The following is a 20399-nucleotide window of genomic DNA, read 5'->3' as shown; positions in this document are numbered from 1 at the left end:
CATCCTGGCTAACACGGTGAAACCCCGTGTCTACTAAAAATACAAAAAATTAGCCGGGCGAGGTGGTGGGCGCCTGTAGTCCCAGCTACTCGGGAGGCTGAGGCAGGAGAATGGCGTGAACCCCGGCGGGCGGAGCTTGCAGTGAGCCGAGATCGCGCCACTGCACTCCAGCCTGGGCGACAGAGCGAGACTCCGTCTCAAAAAAAAAAAAAAAAGCTTGGATTAAAGCTGACTCCATTTTCTGTTTTCACGAGTACTTTCTCGACATTAAGCTATGTCTCACAGTCAACAGAACGCCCTCCACCCAAGGGCGCGGTGGTGCAGCGACTTCAGGAACAGAGGGGCCTGGCCCGTGTTCCCAAGGGGACAAGTCCAGGCTAAGACAGGACGCAAGTCCCGTGGGAAGGCATTTTCATGTCCCTAAATCATTTCATAGGACAAACAGATGATCAGAATTGTAGTAGCCCCAGGCTTTAGAACTCACGAAGGTCTCTGAGGTGCTGCTCGGAGGCCTCGCCGTGGCCCTGGCTAGAGCGGTGTCCGCGGCCGGGACGCCCCGGGTCGGGAGGCCCCGGGGAACCAGCGCGCTCGCGACGCGCTGCCCTGATGAAGAGGCGTGCGCTGGCGCTGAAACTCCAGGGTTTACTCGAATATTCGAATACTCAGGAGGTAAAGCAGGAAATACTGACGCAAGCCTTTTCTACGGAAGGACGGGCTGCGGCACCCAAGCCCCTCGAGCCCCTTCCTCTCCGGGGGCGCAGGCTCCGGGCAGGGACTCCCTTGAAGGGCGAGAGGCGAGCGCTGCGCGGTGCTCCCGGGCAGGGGCCACGCGTTCCCTGAACTCCAGACGCCCTCTCGATGCCACGGCTCGGAACCGTTTTATTTACAATAATGAAAAATACCCGATGTGCCGTGAAGGAAATAAGAGGAGGTTCCCCTCGTACATTCATTCGTTATTTATTTGTGTGCGACCCCGGCTCCCCGCAGCCTCCACCCCTCCCGCGTCCCGCTTTCAGAAGGAACGCGGCCCTCAGCTCCCTCCGAAGAGGCCCCGGGTCAGGGGCTGCAGCCGGGTCCCCGTGCGTCGGCCCAGCTCTTCCAGCACCGCCTTCTCCTTCTGGAACATCTGGAAGGAAGGAAGCGCGCTGGCCCTCCCCAGGGAAGATGTCCGCGCCTCACTCTCTGGGGTCGCCTCCTCGGAATGCCCCTCCCACAGGGTTTGGGGGAACCCGGCCGCCCGCGCGGCTCTAGCTCAGGCCGAAGGGCGGGACCCGGCTCCGGGCACCTTCACCAGAACCTGAGCTCAGCGAGTGCACGAACCGCCACAGGCTGGGAGAATAAGCGGGGCCTCGGGAGGGGAGGGGGAGGAAGGAAGGGGGTCATGGGAGGGGGGAGGGGAAGGGGAAGGAGGGCTCACTGCAACCTCCACCTCCTGGGTTCAAGCGATTCTCCTGCCTCAGCCTCCCTTGTAGCTGGGATTACAGGCGCCCACCACCACGCCCGGCTAATTTTTGTATTTTTAGTAGAGACAGGGTTTCTCCATGTTGGTCAGGCTGGTCGCGAACTCCCAACCTCAGTTGATCCGCCCGCCTCGGCCTCCCAAAGTGCTGGGATTACAGGCGTGAGCCACTGCGCCCGGCCAGACTTTTTCTGTTTTTAATGAAAAAGGTTTTTCATGACTTTCAGAGAAGCAGTTTGCTCCCAACACGGGATTGTGTGCGTGTTAACCATGTGGACCGGAGCCCACGTGGGCCTCCGTAGGCGGAGCGCACGGGCCTGGAGGAAACCAACCTGGAACTCACTTCACGCAGAGCTGCCGCCTCCGCCCTGGGTCTGGCCTAGTCTGGCTGATTGGACCTTTTTGACCAAGCGCCACTGGCTAGTGTCAGCTGTGGCTCTCGGCCTCTGCACTCAGACCGCTTTCCTTAGTGAACACATTCAGCTGGAAGTATTTGGGGAGCCCGGTGTTGAAAGCAAACATCTGTGTCATTTTTACAAGGGCAGGTCTGAGGTCCAGTTCCTGCGGGGCCGGTCAGGATGGAGGGTGGGGGCTGGCAGGGGCCTGGGGGAGCCTCCTTCCCCCACGCACCCCCTCGGTAGTGGGATGGATGGGCTCCTTACCTGCTGCCACTCTGCCTCCGAGCCGTGTGTGAAGCCCAGCAAGTGACAGAGTCCGTGGGTGGCCGTCACCTGTCAGAATAATTTTAAACTGGCTCATCGAGGATGACCCCACAGGAACCTGCCCCTTCAGGGACACCCCAGGGCCACAGGCTGCTCTTGGTATGTGGCTGCAGGACCCCAGGGTTGCTGTGAGACCCCTGGGCAGGAATTACAGGCACTCAGCTTCAGTTCCCTTCCATCTAAAATGGAAAGCAAGCAAGCCCCTTTGAGAGTCTTTAGTCAATGTGGATTGCTCTCTGGGCCAGCACTGTGCTGGGGAGGGGCCCCCAGGATGGAACTGCCCAGCCGCAGGAGCAATGGGCAAGGGGGGGTGGAATATGAAGAAGTGGGGAGGGGTGGGTGCCACGGGGTGGTGGGGCAGTGGGGCACCGGCCAGGGGTGGCCTCCCTGCCCTAAGAGGGACGAGGCAAGCGCACAGCCCACACCCCAGGTCCAACCCCCAGTCAGAGGGTGGGGCCTCCAGTGGCCCCTGATTTTACTGAACACTCTGGGTAGAGCTTTGGGGCACAGGCAGCACAGGGAGTGGGGGAGGGGTATGAAGGCGGAGGCGGAGGGAGGTGCAGCTGCTGGTGAGTCAGGAAGACCCACAGTCGCCATGTCCCCCTGGAGACAGGGCTGGATTAAAGCCCACAGGGGAGGGGCACCCGGATGGAGCCCAGAGCTGGGGGAAGAGGAGCAGGAGGAAGAGGAGGGAGGGCCTGTGGACCCTGAGCAGGCACAGCACCAAGGGGGTTTATGGAGCCACATGGGCCATAGGGGTAGCACTCCCCTGGGGTTTGGGTGGAGGGAGGAGGGAGGTCTGGGAGGTGGGTATCCTTGGGGCTGGCGTGAGGTGCCTGGAGACATGGAGGACAAGGTGGGGTAGATGGAGAGTGCAGCTGAGAGCCAGCCCTGAGCAGAGCTGGCCTGGCCTGTGGCTATGAGGATGGGGTCCTGGGGTGGTGGGCTGGCCCTCCCCTCAGGGTAATAGCCCCACGGAGAGGGCTCTGGGCCCGAGGAAGAAATGCCAGGGGAAGACCAGGGAACAGAATCTTAGGTTTGGGGAAAATGGAAGCAGATGTCCACATACCCCCCCGCCCCCACAGTTGCTGGCCACAGAGATCCCAGGGCTGAATCTCCGGCTGGGCCACTTCCTATCACTCTCAGAAACTCCCTCTTCCCCAGCAGGGTGTGCATGGCGGGCAAGTCCCACCCAGGTCTGGAGGGAGCAGTTGGGGCCCAGGTTCCTGTGTGGCCGTCCCATCCTTTCACACTGGGTCTGGCTGGGAAGCTCTGCCTCAAGCCACACGGATGCACTTGGATCCACAAGGGCGATTCAGGGCATGGCTGTTCAGCCAAAGGAAGCCAAGTTAAGTATGATTCACTCATACATGGCTTTTCAGAATACTTTTCCTTTTTTTTTTTTTTTTTTTGGCATCAAGCTGCTGAAACCACCTGTGCAAAAATGATAACAGTGAGAGAAGTCTGGGGTGGCTGATTCCACTGAGTCCCGGGCACAGGTCAGGCTAACCGCGGGAGGAATTTAATCTAGAGTTTAACTTGCGTGGCTGTCCCCACTGAGTCCCGGGCACGGGTCAGGCTAACCACGGGAGGAATTTAATCTAGAGTTTAACTTGCGTGGCTGTCCCCACTGAGTCCCGGGCACGGGTCAGGCTAACCACGGGAGGAATTTAATCTAGAGTTTAACTTGCGTGGCTGTCCCCACTGAGTCCCGGGCACGGGTCAGGCTAACCACGGGAGGAATTTAATCTAGAGTTTAACTTCTGTGGCTGTCTCCACCTTACTTCTAGCCTCACAGGCTGGCTGTCCCCACTCAGTCCTGAGCACAGGCCAAGCTAACCACAGGAGGAATTTAATCTAGAGTTTAACTTTAAATCAAGAATAGTAATCATCCCTCCCTAAAACGAATCCCCTCCTTGCTCAGGACCGAAGCCACCTCTGTAAAGCTTGTGAAGGGCCACAAGATTAGGATGATGGGAGGGGCCTGAATTCTGCTCAGATGTAGGTGTCCTGAGGAGAACCAGCCCGCAGGCCTTGCTTCCCCAGCTTGCCCTGCTGTAATTCCCTACCGCTCACGACTCACGCAGCCAGAGGTCACGAGATTTGTGACCGCCCCAACTGCTCCCCAATAAGATAACGTCAATAGTAGAACAATGGTCTTTTGGGATGTTTTTCAGACTTTTGAGTTCTGGCAACCTACAGACCCCACCTGGACCTGAGACTCATGACTCAGCTGATCCTGTGGCTCCACCCAGAGGCGGACTCAGGGTACAAAAATCATTTACACCCCATGGTCCGTCTGCAGCCGATCAGCAGCACGCATTCCCTAGCCCCTGCCTGCCAAATTGCCGGTAGAAACCCTAGCCTCTGAGTTCTCTGGGAGATTGAGTTGAATAATAACTCCAGCCTTTCTGCTTGGCTAGCTCTGTGTTAAACTCTTTCTCTACTGCAATACCGCAATTGCAGTGAATTGGTTTTGTCTGTGCAGTGGGCAGGAAGAACCCATAGGTGGATTACACTGAGGAGAAACAGATCTGGAAGGTGGTGGAGGCTCCAACCTCTGTACTTCTGGCAGCTCAGAAAGAAGCTGATCCAGCAGGTCTGTGTTAGCTCAACATAGTCTGCTCTACTCCAGAGATAAAAGCTGAGAAGGCTTCTCTGGGAGCTTCTGTGTTTTCACAGCATGTTCTCTCCCTCCTTCAACTGTGGCATGAGGCATGCAGTCCCTACCCAGCCTGGGTGCTCCTCACACCCTGCTTACAGGTTCTTCCCCCAGTAGCCCTTACGGTACCCACGGACACACATGGATGCAGGGTTGTGATCTTGACCCCTTTGCAAGGCCCATGTTCCATGAGCCAGGTTATATGATTTCAGCATCCCCGCTTACAGTCAGGACGTCATTGTAATCTTCATTTTCTTTACACTGATGGAAGATATACTCCACTCCTAGGAAAATGTCTCCCAAATTGTAGTCATCTGGAAAATCAGGCTGGGGAAATTCACCTGCTTTCAGATGCTAAAAAATGAGGAAATGCAGACTTAGAGAACAGGAATCGTAACCCAACCACAGGTTGACAGGTTTCATCCTGGTTAATCCCAAGGCAAATAAGCACTTAATCGCTGACCAAATCACTTTTTTTTTTTTTTTTTTTTTGAGACGGAGTTTCACTCTTGCCCAGGCTGCAGTGGAATGGCGCGATCTCGGCTCACTGCAACCTCTGCCTCCTGGGTTCAAGCGATTCTCCTGTCTCAGCCTCCTAAGTAGCTGGGATTACAGGTGCATGCCACCGTGCCCAGCTAATTTTTGTATTTTTGTATTTTTTTTTTTCTGAGACAGAGTTTTGCTCTTGTTGCCCAGGCTGGAGTGTCCGCCTCCCGGGTTCAAGCGATTCTCCTGCCTCAGCCTCCCGAGTAGCTGGGACTACAGGCATGCGCCACCATGCCCGGCTAATTTTGTATTTTTAGTAGAGACTGGGTTTCTCCATGTTGGTCAGGCTGGTCTCAAACTCCCAACCTCAGGTGATCCACCCGCCTTGGCCTCCCAAAGTGCTGGGATTACAGGCGTGAGCCACCGCGCCTGGCCTAATTTTTGTATTTTTTAGTAGAGATGGGGTTTCATCATATGGGTCAGGCTGGTCTCGAACTCCTGACCTCAGGTGATCTGCCTGCCTCAGCCTCCCAGAGTGCTGGGATTACAGGCGTGAGCCACTGCGCCAGCCACCCAAATCACTCTTAAGATGCATGTCTCAGGCCCGAGTGGCAGCTGGGCCTGTGGCAGGTGGGTTGCCCAGCCAACTGTACACAAGTGCCCTAAATTGTTTCCATTGTGAAAATTGTCAGAATAGCCAGGCGTGGTGGCTCACAGCTGTAATCCCAGCACTTTGGGAGGCCGAAGCGGGCAGATCAAGAGGTCAGGGGTTTGACACCAGCCTGACCAACATGGTGAAACCCCATCTCTACTAAAAATACAAAAATTAGCCAGTTGTGATGGCACATGCCTATAACCCCAGCTACTCGGGAGGCTGAGGCAGGAGAATCGCTTGAACCCGGGAGGCGGAGGTTGCACTGAGCCCCCAGACTGCGCCATTGCACTTCAGCCTGGCTGACAGAGCAAGACTCCGTCCCAAAAAACAAGGAATTTGTCAGAATAAAAATGGAGCCATTAGGGTTATACAAACAAACCAAAAAACCTGACAAATAGAGCTGGGGAAAGCTATGAAGAGAGGATTCTCATACTTTCATGCCTGATAACAAAAACTGTCACTAAATATGGCAAAAACTGCAACAAAGGCCATGACAACCTTACACACATACAAAACTGCAACCTTGCACAAAGGCTATGACAACCTTACACGCACACACGAAACTGCAACCTTGCACAAAGGCTATGACAACCTTACACACGAAACTGCAACCTTGCACAAAGGCTATGACAACCTTACACGCACACACGAAACTGCAACCTTGCACAAAGGCTATGACAACCTTACACGCACACACGAAACTGCAACCTTGCACAAAGGCTATGACAACCTTACACGCACACACAAAACTGCAACCTTGCACAAAGGCTGTGACAACCTTACACGCACACACGAAACTGCAACCTTGCACAAAGGCTATGACAACCTTACACACACACACACGAAACTGCAACCTTGCACAAAGGCTATGACAACCTTACACACATACGAAACTGCAACCTTGCACAAAGGCTATGACAACCTTACACACACACACGAAACTGCAACCTTGCACAAAGGCTATGACAACCTTACACACACACACAAAACTGCAACCTTGCACAAAGGCTATGACAACCTTACACACACACGAAACTGCAACCTTGCACAAAGGCTATGACCTATGACAACCTTACACACACACAAAACTGCAACCTTGCACAAAGGCTATGACCACCTTACACACACACGAAATTGCAACCTTGCACAAAGGCTATGACAACCTTACATACACACACAAAACTGCAACCTTGCACAAAGGCTATGACAACCTTACACACACACACAAAACTGCAACCTTGCACAAAGGCTATGACCTATGACAACCTTACACACACACGAAACTGCAACCTTGCACAAAGGCTATGACAACCTTACACACACACACGAAACTGCAACCTTGCACAAAGGCTATGACAACCTTACACGCACACACGAAACTGCAACCTTGCACAAAGGCTATGACAACCTTACACGCACACACGAAACTGCAACCTTGCACAAAGGCTATGACAACCTTACACGCACACACGAAACTGCAACCTTGCACAAAGGCTATGACAACCTTACACGCACACACGAAACTGCAACCTTGCACAAAGGCTATGACAACCTTACACGCACACACGAAACTGCAACCTTGCACAAAGGCTATGACAACCTTACACGCACACACGAAACTGCAACCTTGCACAAAGGCTATGACAACCTTACACGCACACACGAAACTGCAACCTTGCACAAAGGCTATGACAACCTTACACGCACACACGAAACTGCAACCTTGCACAAAGGCTATGACAACCTTACACGCACACACGAAACTGCAACCTTGCACAAAGGCTATGACAACCTTACACGCACACACGAAACTGCAACCTTGCACAAAGGCTATGACAACCTTACACGCACACACGAAACTGCAACCTTGCACAAAGGCTATGACAACCTTACACGCACAAAGAAACTTCTACAAGGATAATCTGCCCAGCAACTGCCTGTCTAACCTTGGACGGACATTAATCTTGTTATTGATCTTTGTAACCAATTTAACCTTGTTATTGATCTTTGTAACCAAGGATCATTATCTCAAAACAATTATGTTTTTTTCCTTTAAAAATCTATGCCAGGCGGGGCTCAGTGGCTCACGCCTGTAATCCCAGCACTTTGGAAGGCAGAGGTGGGTAGATCACCTGAGGTCAGGAGTTCTAGACCAGCTTGGCCAACACGGTGAAACCCCAACTTTACTAAAAATACAACAACAACAACAAAAATTAGCCAGATGTGGTGGTGGGCACCTGTAATCCCAGCTACTTGGGAGGCTGAAGCAGGAGAATCGCTTGGACCTGAGAGGTGGAGGTTGCAGTGAGCCGAGATTGTGCCATTGCACTCCAGCCTGGGTGACAGAGCAAGCCTCCATCTCAAAAAAACATTAAAAAATAAAAAAAATAAAACCCTTGCCTTCCTTTACCTCCCTGAATATGCGAATATCCACACAGTCTACTATGGCATGTGGCATGTATTTTCACTGCAATGCTCTATCCCAAATAAACATCCTTTTCTTTAAAAGCCTGTTTGTTTAGGTTGCTATCACCTTGTCAAATGGCTTTTCATTTCTTTCATCCCTCCCAATGCAGAATCACGCAGATCCACAACTTCTACAGAGTTAAATCATCACATGGACACGACTGTATATTCCTGTTCTTTCCACTGGATATTTTGTCCTAAAGAGTCTTTCACATTTTCCACATAAAGACTATAAAGACCAGTCCACTTAGTTAAGGACTGTTCACACTAAGCCAGTCACCTATGGCTGGATATTTAGGATGCTCCTTTTATTTTCCTATTACAGAAAACGGTAACTTTTTTTTTGAAACAGAGTGCCACTCTGCGGCCCAGGGTGGAGTGCAGAGGTGCAGTCTTGGCTCACTGCAGCCTCAGTTTCTTGAGCTCAGGCGATCCTCTCACCTTAGCCTCCTGAGTAGCTGGGACTACAGCTCTGCACACCACCATGCCCGGCTAATTGTTGTTTTTATTTTTTGTAGAAACAAGGTTTGACTATGTTGCCCAGACTGGTCTTGAACTCCTGGGCTCAAGTGATCCTCCCACCTTAGCTTCCCAAAGTGCTGGGATTATAGGCCCAGCCAATAAATTAACAGTTCAATACATTTTTACATGATTCAGCATTTTCTTTTCTTCTTTTTTCTTTTTGAGACGGAGTCTCGCTCTGTCACCAGGCTGGAGTGCAGTGGTGCAATCTCAGCTCACTGCAACCTCCGACTCCCTGGTTCAAGAGATTTTCCTGCTTCAGCCTCACGAGTAGCTGGGATTACAGGCAAATGCCACCACACCCAGCTAACTTTTTTTGTATTTTTAGTAGAGACGGGGTTTCACCATGTTGGCCAGGATGGTCTTGAATTCCTGACATCGTGATCCACCCACCTCGGCCTCCCAAAGTGCTGGGATTACAGGCGTGAGCCACTGCACCCAGCCTCTTCTGTCTTTTGGTTTATTGTCTTGGGTGTGTCACCACAGGACTAAAGGATACGTGTGTGTGAAATGCTCTTGGAGTAGATTTGCCAAGTTGCTTTCCCAAAGGATTGCTCCAATTCCTGCTGCTACAATGTGGGAAGCCTTGAATGAAGTCATGTACAGAATGTAGATAATAACCTGACTGCTATTACATCGAGTTTGTTGGAAATATTTACCCCAGTCTGTTTATTTTCAGTGTTGTTTTAATTTTTCCAAGGTGCACATATTCATTAACGAATCCCACTTAAAATTGCAAAAATATTGCAGAAGCAGTTTGCTTCTCTCTTCTAATTCACTGAGAGCATTAGGAGGGGAAGGGGGTGGACGCTAGTCACCTTTTTCTTTTCTTTTTTTTTTTCCTGAGACAGAGTTTCACTCTTCTTGCCCAGGCTGGAGTGCAATGGTGTGATCTTGGCTCACTGCAACCTCCATCTCTGGGGTTCAAGCGATTCTCCTGCCTCGGCCTCCCAGGTAGCTAGGATTATAGGTGCCCCCCCCACCTCCCGCCCGGCACAACCACACCCAGCTAATTCTTTGTGTTTTTAGTAGAGGCAGGGTTTCACCATGTTGGCCAGGCTGATCTCGAACTCCTGACCTCACGTGAACCACCCGCCTCGGGCTCCCGAAGTGCTGGGATTATGGGTATGAGCCATCGCGCTCGGTTGTCACCTTTCTTTTTCCTGCTGGGTTACCAGTGTAATTGTGGACTCTGGGTGACGGGCCTCGATCAGTGGAGGCTGAATATACTGCCCTCTCTACTTCTGTGTATATTTGAAAATTTTCAAAATTAAAATTAAAAATCATGTCTGTAATACATATACTTATAGGCACCACGGAGCCTAGCCTATAATATAATTAATATATGAAATTGAGGCCGGGTGCTGTGGCTCACGCCTGTAATCCCAACACTCTGGGAAGCCGAGGCAGGCAGATCACCTGAGATCAGGAGTTCAGGAGCAGCCTGGCCAACATGGTAAAACCCCCGTCTCTACTAAAAATACTGAAAAAAAAAAAATTAGCCAGGTGTGGTGGCCAGCATCTGTGGTCCCACCTACTGGGGAGGCTGAGGCAAAAGAATCACTTGAACCAGGAAGGGAGGTTGCAGTGAGCCGAGATCGCACCACTGCACTCCAGCCTGGGTGACAGAGCAAGACTCCGTCTCAATTAAAAAACAAAACAAAACAAAACGACAGGAAATTTACTCTGGGAAGATGGGCTAGACAAGAAGAGGAACACTTTTTTTTTTTTTTTTTTTTACCTCATGAAATGGAAAAGAAAGCACATCGGTTGGGACATTTCTATCTCTGTAGATTCTATTAATGTGCTGAATATTCTTGTTGTCAACACAGATGATCCCCAGGTCAAATTTCTGCACTCCTAAAATCCTCCTTACAATCTCGATCTTACTGCGAAGTGGCGCTCTCCTGATGGGGATGACTCGCTGCAGATTTCTAATCACCAAACTCATTTCACGAAGAATAACCAGCCCTTTAAAAATGTTTGCAACGGAACCTGGGGTTAAAGTGTAAGAGAAGACCAATCAGTACAAGTGATAATACAGTCTGTAAAAATACACATGCACACGCAATCAGATCACTTTATTTGGTGGAACTGATTGAAAATCTTAAGGGAATTTACATTTACCACAAGGAGGAAGCAACAACGAGGGTCTATGGAAGGACGCCGCGGAATCAGGCCAGAAGGACTCCAGGCGGGCGGAGCGGAAGGAGCGGTTCCCAGAGAAAAGGGGGCGGGTTGGCGGTGCGCGCGGAGAGAGGCGCGCGGACGCGGCGGGGTGCGGGGAGGGGCAACGGCTGGGGAGAGGAAGGGCTGGAATGGGGGAGGGACAGGAGAGGGGACAGGTAAGCGTTGGGGGCCGGGTCCTCTGGGGTCTGGGGCGCCCGCAGACCCACGGGGGTGAATGCGACGCTCTCGCTTGGGAGACTAAAAACCCGCCCGGACGTACCGGTGTCTGGACCCGGCAAAGGGCACGAGAGCGGGCGGACCCGCCCGACCGGAAGCCCCGCCACAGAGCGGGCTGGGGGGAGCGGAACCGGATCGCAGCGGGCGGGGCGGAACCCGGTAGTGCTGAGCGAACCGGAAGGCGGTCCGCGGCGTTTTCTGCCCGCGGTGCGCAGCGCGGAGTATCGCGGCAGCAGCCTGTGCTTGCGCCTCCAGTCCTTCCGAGGGGCCAGAGGGCAGCGCGGGCCTCGGGGTCCTGGGGCGAGACGGTGAGCGTGGGGGCTGGGCCGGCGCCAGGGGCGCCGTTTCCTTCCCCCACGCAGCTCCGCGCGCCCGGGCCTCCACATCGTCGCTAACGGAGCGTTGCGGCACCGGCGACCCCGGGGCGGGACAGTGGCCAGGCCGGCCTGGGCCCAGCGCGCGGCCTCCGCCGTTTCGGGCTGTGCTGGGTGGAAGATTAGGCTCCCCGAGCACGCCGTCCCCGCCGAGAGGCCTCAGCTTCGTGGCAGCGCCCTCGCCCTTCCAGCCCGCTCGAGGGTGGTCGCCAGGGCGCAATAAAGGAATGTGAGAAAGTGCTTAGCGCTCCAGCCGCTCCGAGGGAAGCCAGGTGGGAGGAGATCCCGAAACGCTAAGGTTTTGACAGTGTTACATTGAATTCTCCGGCTGTAGAGATTGGAGGAAGTCAGGAGAAATTCGTCTCTAAGTTGTAAGGTGGAACAGCATTCATTTTCTTACTGCCAATGGAGGTTTTTCATGAATTTACTAACTCAGTAAAAAGATTCGGCTTTTTTTTTTTTAATCTTAAAGGATCACGCTTTAAACCTCTGTAACAAAGTAATTATTTGTACCATTCTCTACCCCACCCTCCAACAAAATAACCTATCGGCTCTCAGAAAATAATAACCCTTTGCCTGCCTTTGAAATAGTTATCCTTTTAGTATGACAGTGTTCAAAAATTCTTTTCTTAGTCTTGTAGCAGAACATAGCTATGATGATCTGAATTTTTGTCTTTCAGCTTGTTCTAAAGACGAAGGGGAACTCCCTAGTGCTACAGGCTGTTTCAGGAAGCCAATTAATTTTGTACACGTAGTACTTAATTACCTTCTAATAATTGGAGCAGAAGATGAACCCAACTAATCCTTTCAGTGGGCAGCAGCCTAGTGCTTTTTCAGCGTCTTCTAGTAATGTAGGAACACTTCCATCTAAGCCGCCATTTCGATTTGGTCAACCTTCTCTTTTTGGACAAAACAGTACCTTACCTGGGAAGAGCTCTGGATTTTCACAGGTATCCAGCTTTCCAGCGTCTTCTGGAGTAAGTCATTCCTCTTCAGTGCAAACATTAGGGTTCACCCAAACCTCAAGTGTTGGACCCTTTTCTGGACTTGAGCACACTTCCACCTTTGTGGCTACCTCTGGGCCTTCAAGTTCATCTGTGCTGGGAAACCCAGGATTTAGTTTTAAATCACCCACCAGTGTTGGGGCTTTCCCAAGCACTTCTGCTTTTGGACAAGAAGCTGGAGAAATAGTGAACTCTGGTTTTGGGAAAACAGAATTCAGCTTTAAACCTCTGGAAAATGCAGTGTTCAAACCAATACTGGGGGCTGAATCTGAGCCAGAGAAAACCCAGAGCCAAATTGCTTCTGGGTTTTTCACATTTTCCCACCCAATTAGTAGTGCACCTGGAGGTCTGGCCCCTTTCTCTTTTCCTCAAGTAACAAGTAGTTCAGCTACCAATTCAAATTTTACCTTTTCAAAACCTGTTAGTAGTAATAATTCATTATCTGCCTTTACCCCTGCTTTGTCAAACCAAAATGTAGAGGAAGAGAAGAGAGGACCTAAGTCAATATTCGGAAGTTCTAATAATAGCTTCAGTAGCTTCCCTGTATCATCTGCGGTTTTGGGCGAACCTTTCCAGGCTAGCAAAGCAGGTGTCAGGCAGGGGTGTGAAGAAGCTGTTTCCCAGGTGGAACCACTTCCCAGCCTAATGAAAGGACTGAAAAGGAAGGAGGACCAGGATCGCTCCCCAAGGAGACATGGCCACGAGACAGCAGAAGATTCGGATCCTCTGTCCCGGGGCGATCATCCTCCAGACAAACGACCTGTCCGCCTGAATCGACCCCGGGGAGGTACTTTATTTGGTCGGACGATACAGGATGTTTTCAAAAGCAATAAGGAAGTAGGTCGTCTGGGCAACAAGGAGGCCAAAAAGGAAACTGGCTTTGTTGAGTCTGCAGAAAGTGACCACATGGCTATCCCAGGAGGAAGTCAGTCTGTCCTGGCACCTTCCCGGATTCCAGGTGTGAATAAAGAGGAAGAAACTGAAAGTAGAGAGAAGAAAGAAGGTGAGCTCTGAAAATGTAGCACATAGAGTAAATCCTGCTGGCAGGTTTTCAATAGGTTTCTCTGGGTGTTAGCTTGATTTTTCAGATAAATCTCCCATAAACATTAGGGATTCTAATATGTCATACGGAGCAGGTCTTACATCTGTGAAAATTTCCTCTGCTTCGACACAGTTGGTGCCTCCTGTTGTTGGAAACATCTGATGGTTTAAGTGTCCATTCTCTGAACCCCTAGATTCTCTAAGAGGAACTCCGGCGCGTCAGAGTAACAGAAGCGAGAGCACAGACAGTCTTGGGGGCTTGTCTCCCTCTGAAGTCACAGCCATCCAGTGCAAGAACATCCCCGACTACCTCAACGACAGGACCATTCTGGAGAACCATTTCGGCAAAATTGCTAAAGTGCAGCGCATCTTTACCAGGCGCAGCAAAAAGCTTGCAGTGGTACATTTCTTTGATCATGTGAGTACTCCCATCTTGCCATTTGTTACCCTAGATTTGAACCTTGTCACTTTAAAACCTGTTTTTTTTTTTTTTTTTTGGTCCATCAGTTGTTTGCTTACTATAATATAGAGAAAGTACTCAAATATCTTATTAGCATAGGCTGGGATAGCACTATTTATTTCATAACTGGGTATATTCTAGGTCCCTACAGAATGTAGTACTCTAGAAATGCTGGGAGAGTTGTTCCCATGAAGTGAAATTCTTCTGAAAGACTTTAGAAATTCAGAAATTCTTCTGAAAGGCTCTAACCACATAGTACTTTTGGAAGTTGAGTTTTTTGGTTTTGTTTTTGTTTTATTTGGTCATAGAAGATCATCGCTGTAAACGTTCAAACAATACAGAAAAAGTGAAATTGGCCGGGCGTGGTGGCTCATGCTTGTAATCCCAGCACTTGGGGAGGCCGAGGTGGGCGGATCATGAGGTCAGGAGATCCAGACCATCCTGGCTAACACGGTGAAACCCTATCTCTACTAAAAATACAAAAAATTAGCCGGGTGTGGTGGCTCGCGCCTGTAATCCCAGCTACTCGGGAGGCTGAGGCAGGAGGATTGCTTGAATCCGGGAGGCGGCGGTTGCAGTGAGCCGAGTTCGTGCCACTGCACTCCAATCTGGGAGACAGAGCCAGACTCCGTCTCAAAAAAAAAAAAAAAAAAAAAGGAAAAAGAAAAAGTGAAATTCCCCTTGTCAGTCTATCCTCTAGAGATAACTGCTTTGAAGCACTGGGTTTGTATCCTGACTTTAAATGTATGCATAATACTTTCTTTTTATTTATTTATTTATTTTTTTGAGATGGAGTCTTGCTCTGTCGCCCAGGCTGGAGTGCAGTGGCATGATCTCGGCTCACTGCAAGCTCCACCTCCCGGGTTCACGCCATTCTCCTGCCTCAGCCTCCGGAGTAGCTGGAACTACAGGCGCCCACCACCACACCCGGCTAATTTTTTTGTATTTTTAGTAGATACGGGCTTTCACTGCGTCAGCCAGGATGGTCTCGATCTCCTGACCTCATGATCTGCCTGCCTCGGCCTCTCAGAGTGCTGGGATTACAGGCGTGAGCCACTGCGCCCGGCCTAAATGTATGCATAATACTTTCTAGGGTGCAGTGAACGTGGACTGCTCATGTTATATAGCTTTGTATCGTCACTATTTTTTCTGAGTATTCTCATAGACAAAATTACGTTCTATAGGAATTTATAAAGTATAAATTTATAAAGTGAAACTACATTGAGTGGATGGACTACGTTTTGTTGATTCATCTATTGGCAGACACGGGTTGTTTCTACTTTTTGGCTATTGTGAATAATGTTCATTGGCATATGACTTCTTTGAGTCCCTGCTTTCAGTTTTTTGGGGTATATTCTTAGGATTGGAATTGCTGGGTCATATGGTAATCCTAATTTGTTTTTAGTTTTTTTTTTAATTAAAAAAGTTTTTATTTTTAAATTTTTATAGATGGGGTCTTACTGTGTTGCTCAGGCAGATCTCGAACTCCGGTCCTCAAGCTGTCCTCCTGCCTTAGCCTCCCAAAGTGTTGGGATTACAGACCTGAGTCATTGTACCGGCTCTCATTTTTGTTGTTGTTGTTTTTGAGACGGGGCCTTGCTCTGTCTCCCAGCCTGTAGTGTAGTGGCGCAATCTTGGCTCACTTCAACCTTTACCTTTCCAGTTCAAGTGATTCTCCTCCCTCAGCCTCCCAAGTAGCTGGGATTGTGTGTGCACCACCATGCCTGGCTAATTTTTGTAGTTTTAGTGGAGAGGGGGTTTCACCACGTTGGCCAGGCTGGTCTCGAACTCCTGACCTCAGTGATCCACGCACCTTGGCCTCCCAAAGTGCTGGGATTACAGGCGTGAGCCACCGTGCCTGGCCTTGTTTTTATTATTTATTACTACTATTTATTTTATTGTTATTTTATTATTTATTTATTTTTTTGAGATGAAGTTTCACTATGTGGCCCAGGCTGGTCCTAAACTCCTGGGCACAAGTGATCCTCCCACCTCCACCTCCCAAAGTGCTGGGATAACAGGCATGAGCCACCGTGCCCAGCCCCCCTTTTGTTTTTACAGTTATTTTTTGCCTATTGCAATGTGCTTATTTTCCCAGCTGAACCTTAAATATTTTATGACATAATTAATATGTAAATAGACTGCCTTTATAAACAATTGATTGATACAGACAAAACTGAATATCCTCATCTCTCCTGTTACTCAGGAGCAGTCCAGTTAACTAGTGTGGTGTGTATTTTTCTAGACATCTTTATGAGTGTATCTACACGGAGACTAACGTGGTTGGTTTTGTGTGTGTTTTCTGTGGTAAGTGGCATCCCATGTGTGTTATTCTGCAGCTCCCTTTTGTGCTTAATTGTGACTTCGCAAACTTTCTGTTTCTGTATGTGTGATCAGCTGGTGAGAATCATCTCACCAAATGCCAACAAGGCCAAGTTTGTGAGTTCTGTGAAGCAACAAAGTTGTTAATTAAAAAAAAGGGGCCGGGCGTGGTGGCTCACGCCTGTAATCCCAGCACTTTGGGAGGCCAAGGTGGGCGGATCACCTGAGGTCAGGAGATCAAGACCATCCTGGCTAACATGGTGAAACCCCGTCTCTACTACAAATACAAAAACTTAGCCGGATGTGGTGGCGGGCGCCTGTAGTCCCAGCTACTCAGGAGGCTGAGGCAGGAGAATGCATGAACCCTGAAGGTGGAGCTTGCAGTGAGCCGAGATCTCACCACCGCACTCCAGCCTGGGTGACAGAGCGAGACTCTGTCTCAAAAAAAAAAGAGGGGGAAGAGCAAATACATGCTTGTGAGACAGGTAAGGGAGATAAATACTGCTGCTGCCACAGCCAGAGACCATGCAGTTAGCAGACGTGTGGGTGGAGAAATCACTGTCGTGCAAAGGACAGGGGCTCCTGGTGCCTTTGAATGGTCTGTTGTGCTTACTGCATTTGAGTTTTCAATCCCATTTCCTTTGGTTTCCTGATATACTCACACATGGCGGTTGTGGACTGTTTTCCAGGCATCTGCAGCCCTGGCTAGAAAGAAGGGGAAAAGTTTGCATAAAGACATGGCTATCTTTTGGCACAGGAAGAAAATAAGTGAGTTTTCAATTATTCTTTTGACTTTTTTAAAAAATTATTTTTATTTATTTAATAGAGATGAGATCTCACTATGTTGCCCAGTCTGATCTTGGGATTACAGGCATGAGCCATTGTGCATGGCCCTCTTTTCAGTTTCTCATGCTCTTGGTCCAAACCCTTTGAGCGTGAGCCCTTTCCCCAGCCAGTGGAGGAGGCTGGCTCTGAGTGGATTTGCATCTCACAGTTATTTCCTTGGGCTCTTGTCTAACCTCCTGTGACAATGAAAATAATATTACTTTCTTAGAAACAGAGTGAAAAAATCCAGTTCCAGGTGATCTGTGATTGCATAAACTCTTTTCTGCCTCCTATGTCCACAGGCCCCAATAAGAAACCCTTTTCCCTGAAGGAGAAGAAACCAGGTGACGGTGAAGTCAGCCCGAGCACAGAGGATGCACCCTTTCAGCACTCTCCTCTTGGCAAGGCCGCAGGGAGGGCTGGTGCTAGCAGCCTCCTGAATAAAAGGTGGGATCGGTCCCTCCTAATGACCTTATTCTGGAAGGACCAGGAAATAGCGCCCTATAGCGACACCTGAGTCAGGGTGCAAGACTGTGGGGAGTGGTGAGGAGACAAAAGCCAGTTGCTAGGGATGGTTGGGGGTGGAGGGGCAGGGGCTCTGCCCCTCCTGCCAGCATGGGCCGTTAGGAGGTGGGTCTGTGTGGGGCTGGTGGTCCCGGCCAGAAGAGAGAATTTTCTGACACTGATAACTGCCAGCTGCAGAGATGGTGGAGAGCAGTGATTCTGTCCTGTCTTGTTCTCATATACCCTAGGGCCGAGGTTGCTGAGAAAGCCTTCCTTTGGGGCTGGCCTTTTTTTCTTGTTTCCATCTTGGCATTTTCTATGGGAGAATCTCATCACACAGTTGTTATAGCTGGTACAGACCTTTCAGCTGCAGCTACAGGAGATCCAGGGGAGGCTGCTCACTTAGGACAGCAGAACTTCTGTCCTTGCACAGAGTGCCTGCTCTGTGGGACACACGCAGGCTGGCGCCCTGTGGCACACACGCAGGCTGGCGCCCTGTGGCGGGTCGCTGCCTGCCTCACAGGATTGTAGTAGCAAATCTCCTTGCTCATCTAACTTGTCCTGAATCCCACTGCAGTTAAGTGCAGTTCCACTTGACATATAAATGTATAAGCAATAACTTTTTACCTCAAGACATTTAACTGGCTGTAATAAACCATGCATTCCTTTTTTTTTGAGACACAGTCTGGCTTTGTTGCCCAGGTTGGAGTTCAGTGGCACGATCTTGGCTCACTGCAACCTCTGCCTCCTGGGTTCAAGAAATTCTCCTGCCTTAGCCTCCCTAGTAGCTGAGATTACAGGTGCGCTCCACCACGCCCAGCTAATATTTTTGTATTTTTAGTAGAGATGGGGTTTCACCATGTTGGCCAGGCTGGTCTCGAACTCCTGACTAGAGATGCATGCCCGGCCAAACCATGCATTTCTAATAATCACTTTCAGCAGTTTCCAGCATGACTTTTTCTTTTTTTTTTTTTTTTTCCCTAAAGAGCTGTCTCCTGGCCGGGCGCATGGCTCACGCCTGTAATCCCAGCACTTTGGGAGGCCAAGGCGGGCGGATCACGAGGTCAGGAGATTGAGACCATCCTGGCTGATATGGTGAAACCCCGTCTCTACTAAAAATACAAAAAATTAGCCAGGCATGGTGGCGGGTGCCTATAGTCCCAGCTACTTGCGAGGCTGAGGCAGGAGAACTGCGTGAACCCGGGAGGCAGAGCTTGCAGTGAGCCGAGATTGCGCCACTGCACTCCAGACTGGGCAACAGAGCGAGACCCCATCTCAAAAAAAAAAGGCTGTCTCCTAAAGGAAGGGCAGCATGACTTTTTGCAGGTGCAGCTTATCACAGTGAAGCAGACACGGTCGGCCATGTTAGTTGTGTTAACCAGCATGTGATGTGAAGTGCCCTGGCTACCTTGTCTGTCTGGGGAACTCTGTTCTCAAAGGCTTTTGCTTTTCACACCAGGCCTACTTTGACAGATCTCCGGCTGAATCCATCTTTTCATCTTTTGGCCAATGTATTTTCCTCACTTTCCGTTTTGTGATGAGCAGTTTAGTTGCTGGTTTGACATAATCTTTGACATTGAAGTTCAGAAAATGATGAAAGCTAGAAAATGGGGAAGCTGAGAGAGAATGCCTGATTCCTTTTAGTATGTCCTTCTACCAAAATAATTTCTGTTTTAAAACATGTAGGCATAATATTTCCTTATGATATTAAAGATTTTTTTCATGCTGAGTTTATTTCTTTGAAATAGAAATCAGTAAGTGTTCATTTTAGCTGTTTAAATGAGCCTATCTTTTTTTTTTTTGGGGGGGGTGGTAAGTTAGAGTCTCACTCTGTCACCCAGGCTGGAGAGCAGCAGTGTAATAATCTCAGCTCACTGCAACCTCCGCCTGCCAGGCTCAAGCAATCCTCTCACCCCAGCCTCCCGAGTAGCTGGGACTACAGGCACGTGCCACCATGCCCGGCTAATTTTTAAATTTTTTGTACAATTGGGGTCTCCCTATGTTGCCCAGGCTATTTTGTTTTTCAAAAGTATGAAATATTTCAAAATTATATTAAAGTCAGTGAATAATGTGAATAACGCTTTTGTGCTCATTACCATCTTTATCAAAACTCATCTCATTTCAGTGCTTGTAGTTTCTCAGCTTTAGAGGACCAGAAAATCTTGAAAGATGAGGGGACGTGTTCAGAAACGAAAATGCTCTGAAGGCCTTCCTGGGACGAGGGCCCTCAGTGTGGTGTTTACTTTATAGCTCTCCAGTGAAGAAGCCAAGTCTTCTAAAGGCCCACCAATTCGAGGGAGACTCTTTTGACTCAGCCTCCGAGGGCTCCGAGGGCCTCGGGCCATGTGTGCTCTCCCTCAGTACCCTGATAGGCACTGTGGCTGAGACATCCAAGGAGAAGTACCGCCTGCTTGACCAGAGAGACAGGATCATGCGGCAAGGTATGGCACTTGGTGGCAGAGGTTCTAGGGGCCTGGTGAGGTCATCATCT

At 49.9% G+C, this 20399-nt stretch overlaps 2 protein-coding genes across 8 annotated transcripts in view; one reads left to right on the top strand and one right to left on the bottom strand.

Annotated features, from left to right (window-relative positions):
• Positions 1–941: 941 nt before the first annotated feature.
• On the bottom strand, positions 942–11764 carry YBEY (ybeY metalloendoribonuclease). 4 transcript variants are annotated; one of them, XR_008674745.1, is made up of 6 exons: positions 11422–11764; positions 10714–10967; positions 5069–5197; positions 2122–2190; positions 1792–2020; positions 942–1126 (listed from the first exon to the last, which is right to left on the bottom strand). XR_008674745.1 is itself a non-coding variant. In XM_004062945.3 (5 exons), the coding sequence occupies exons 1-5, from the start codon at positions 11762–11764 to the stop codon at positions 1031–1033; spliced, it is 891 nt and encodes a 296-aa protein (XP_004062993.3). In that variant the 3' UTR covers positions 942–1030. The 4 variants fall into 4 exon arrangements, 2 of the variants coding, with proteins under 2 accessions (XP_004062993.3, XP_018873231.2); XR_008674746.1 differs by having other exon boundaries at positions 1792–1981; XM_004062945.3 differs by lacking the exon at positions 1792–2020.
• Positions 11226–20399, top strand: part of MCM3AP (minichromosome maintenance complex component 3 associated protein) — a 51256-nt gene continuing 42082 nt past the window's right edge. The window contains exons 1-6 of one of the 4 annotated variants that reach the window (XM_055373797.2): positions 11226–11317; positions 12433–13759; positions 13992–14215; positions 17269–17347; positions 17707–17851; positions 20159–20349. In XM_055373797.2, coding sequence (XP_055229772.1) covers positions 12541–13759; positions 13992–14215; positions 17269–17347; positions 17707–17851; positions 20159–20349 — 1858 coding nt within the window. In that variant the 5' untranslated portion in view covers positions 11226–11317; positions 12433–12540. Of the gene's footprint in view, positions 11318–11530; positions 12129–12432; positions 13760–13991; positions 14216–17268; positions 17348–17706; positions 17852–20158; positions 20350–20399 lie in introns of those variants that run through there. The other 3 variants (XM_019017684.3, XM_019017683.3, XM_004062943.4) reach the window with 3 other exon arrangements.

This window comes from Gorilla gorilla, chromosome 22 (genome assembly GCF_029281585.2).
Source record: "Gorilla gorilla gorilla isolate KB3781 chromosome 22, NHGRI_mGorGor1-v2.1_pri, whole genome shotgun sequence".
In the NCBI taxonomy this organism is placed as follows: domain Eukaryota; kingdom Metazoa; phylum Chordata; class Mammalia; order Primates; family Hominidae; genus Gorilla; species Gorilla gorilla.
Note: the sequence above shows the minus strand (reverse complement) of the source record. Positions and strands in the feature narration are given on the sequence as shown.

Coding starts and splice junctions, on each gene's coding strand:
- YBEY (XM_004062945.3), bottom strand. CDS start 11,764: ATGTGGAGGCCCGGGCGCGCGGAGCTGCGTGGGGGAAGGAAACGGCGC. Junction 5,198..10,713: donor TTTCTTTTCCATTTCATGAG/GTAAAAAAAAAA, acceptor CTCATTTTTTAG/CATCTGAAAGCAGGTGAATT. Junction 1,127..2,121: donor CGGAGGCAGAGTGGCAGCAG/GTAAGGAGCCCA, acceptor CCTTCCTTCCAG/ATGTTCCAGAAGGAGAAGGC.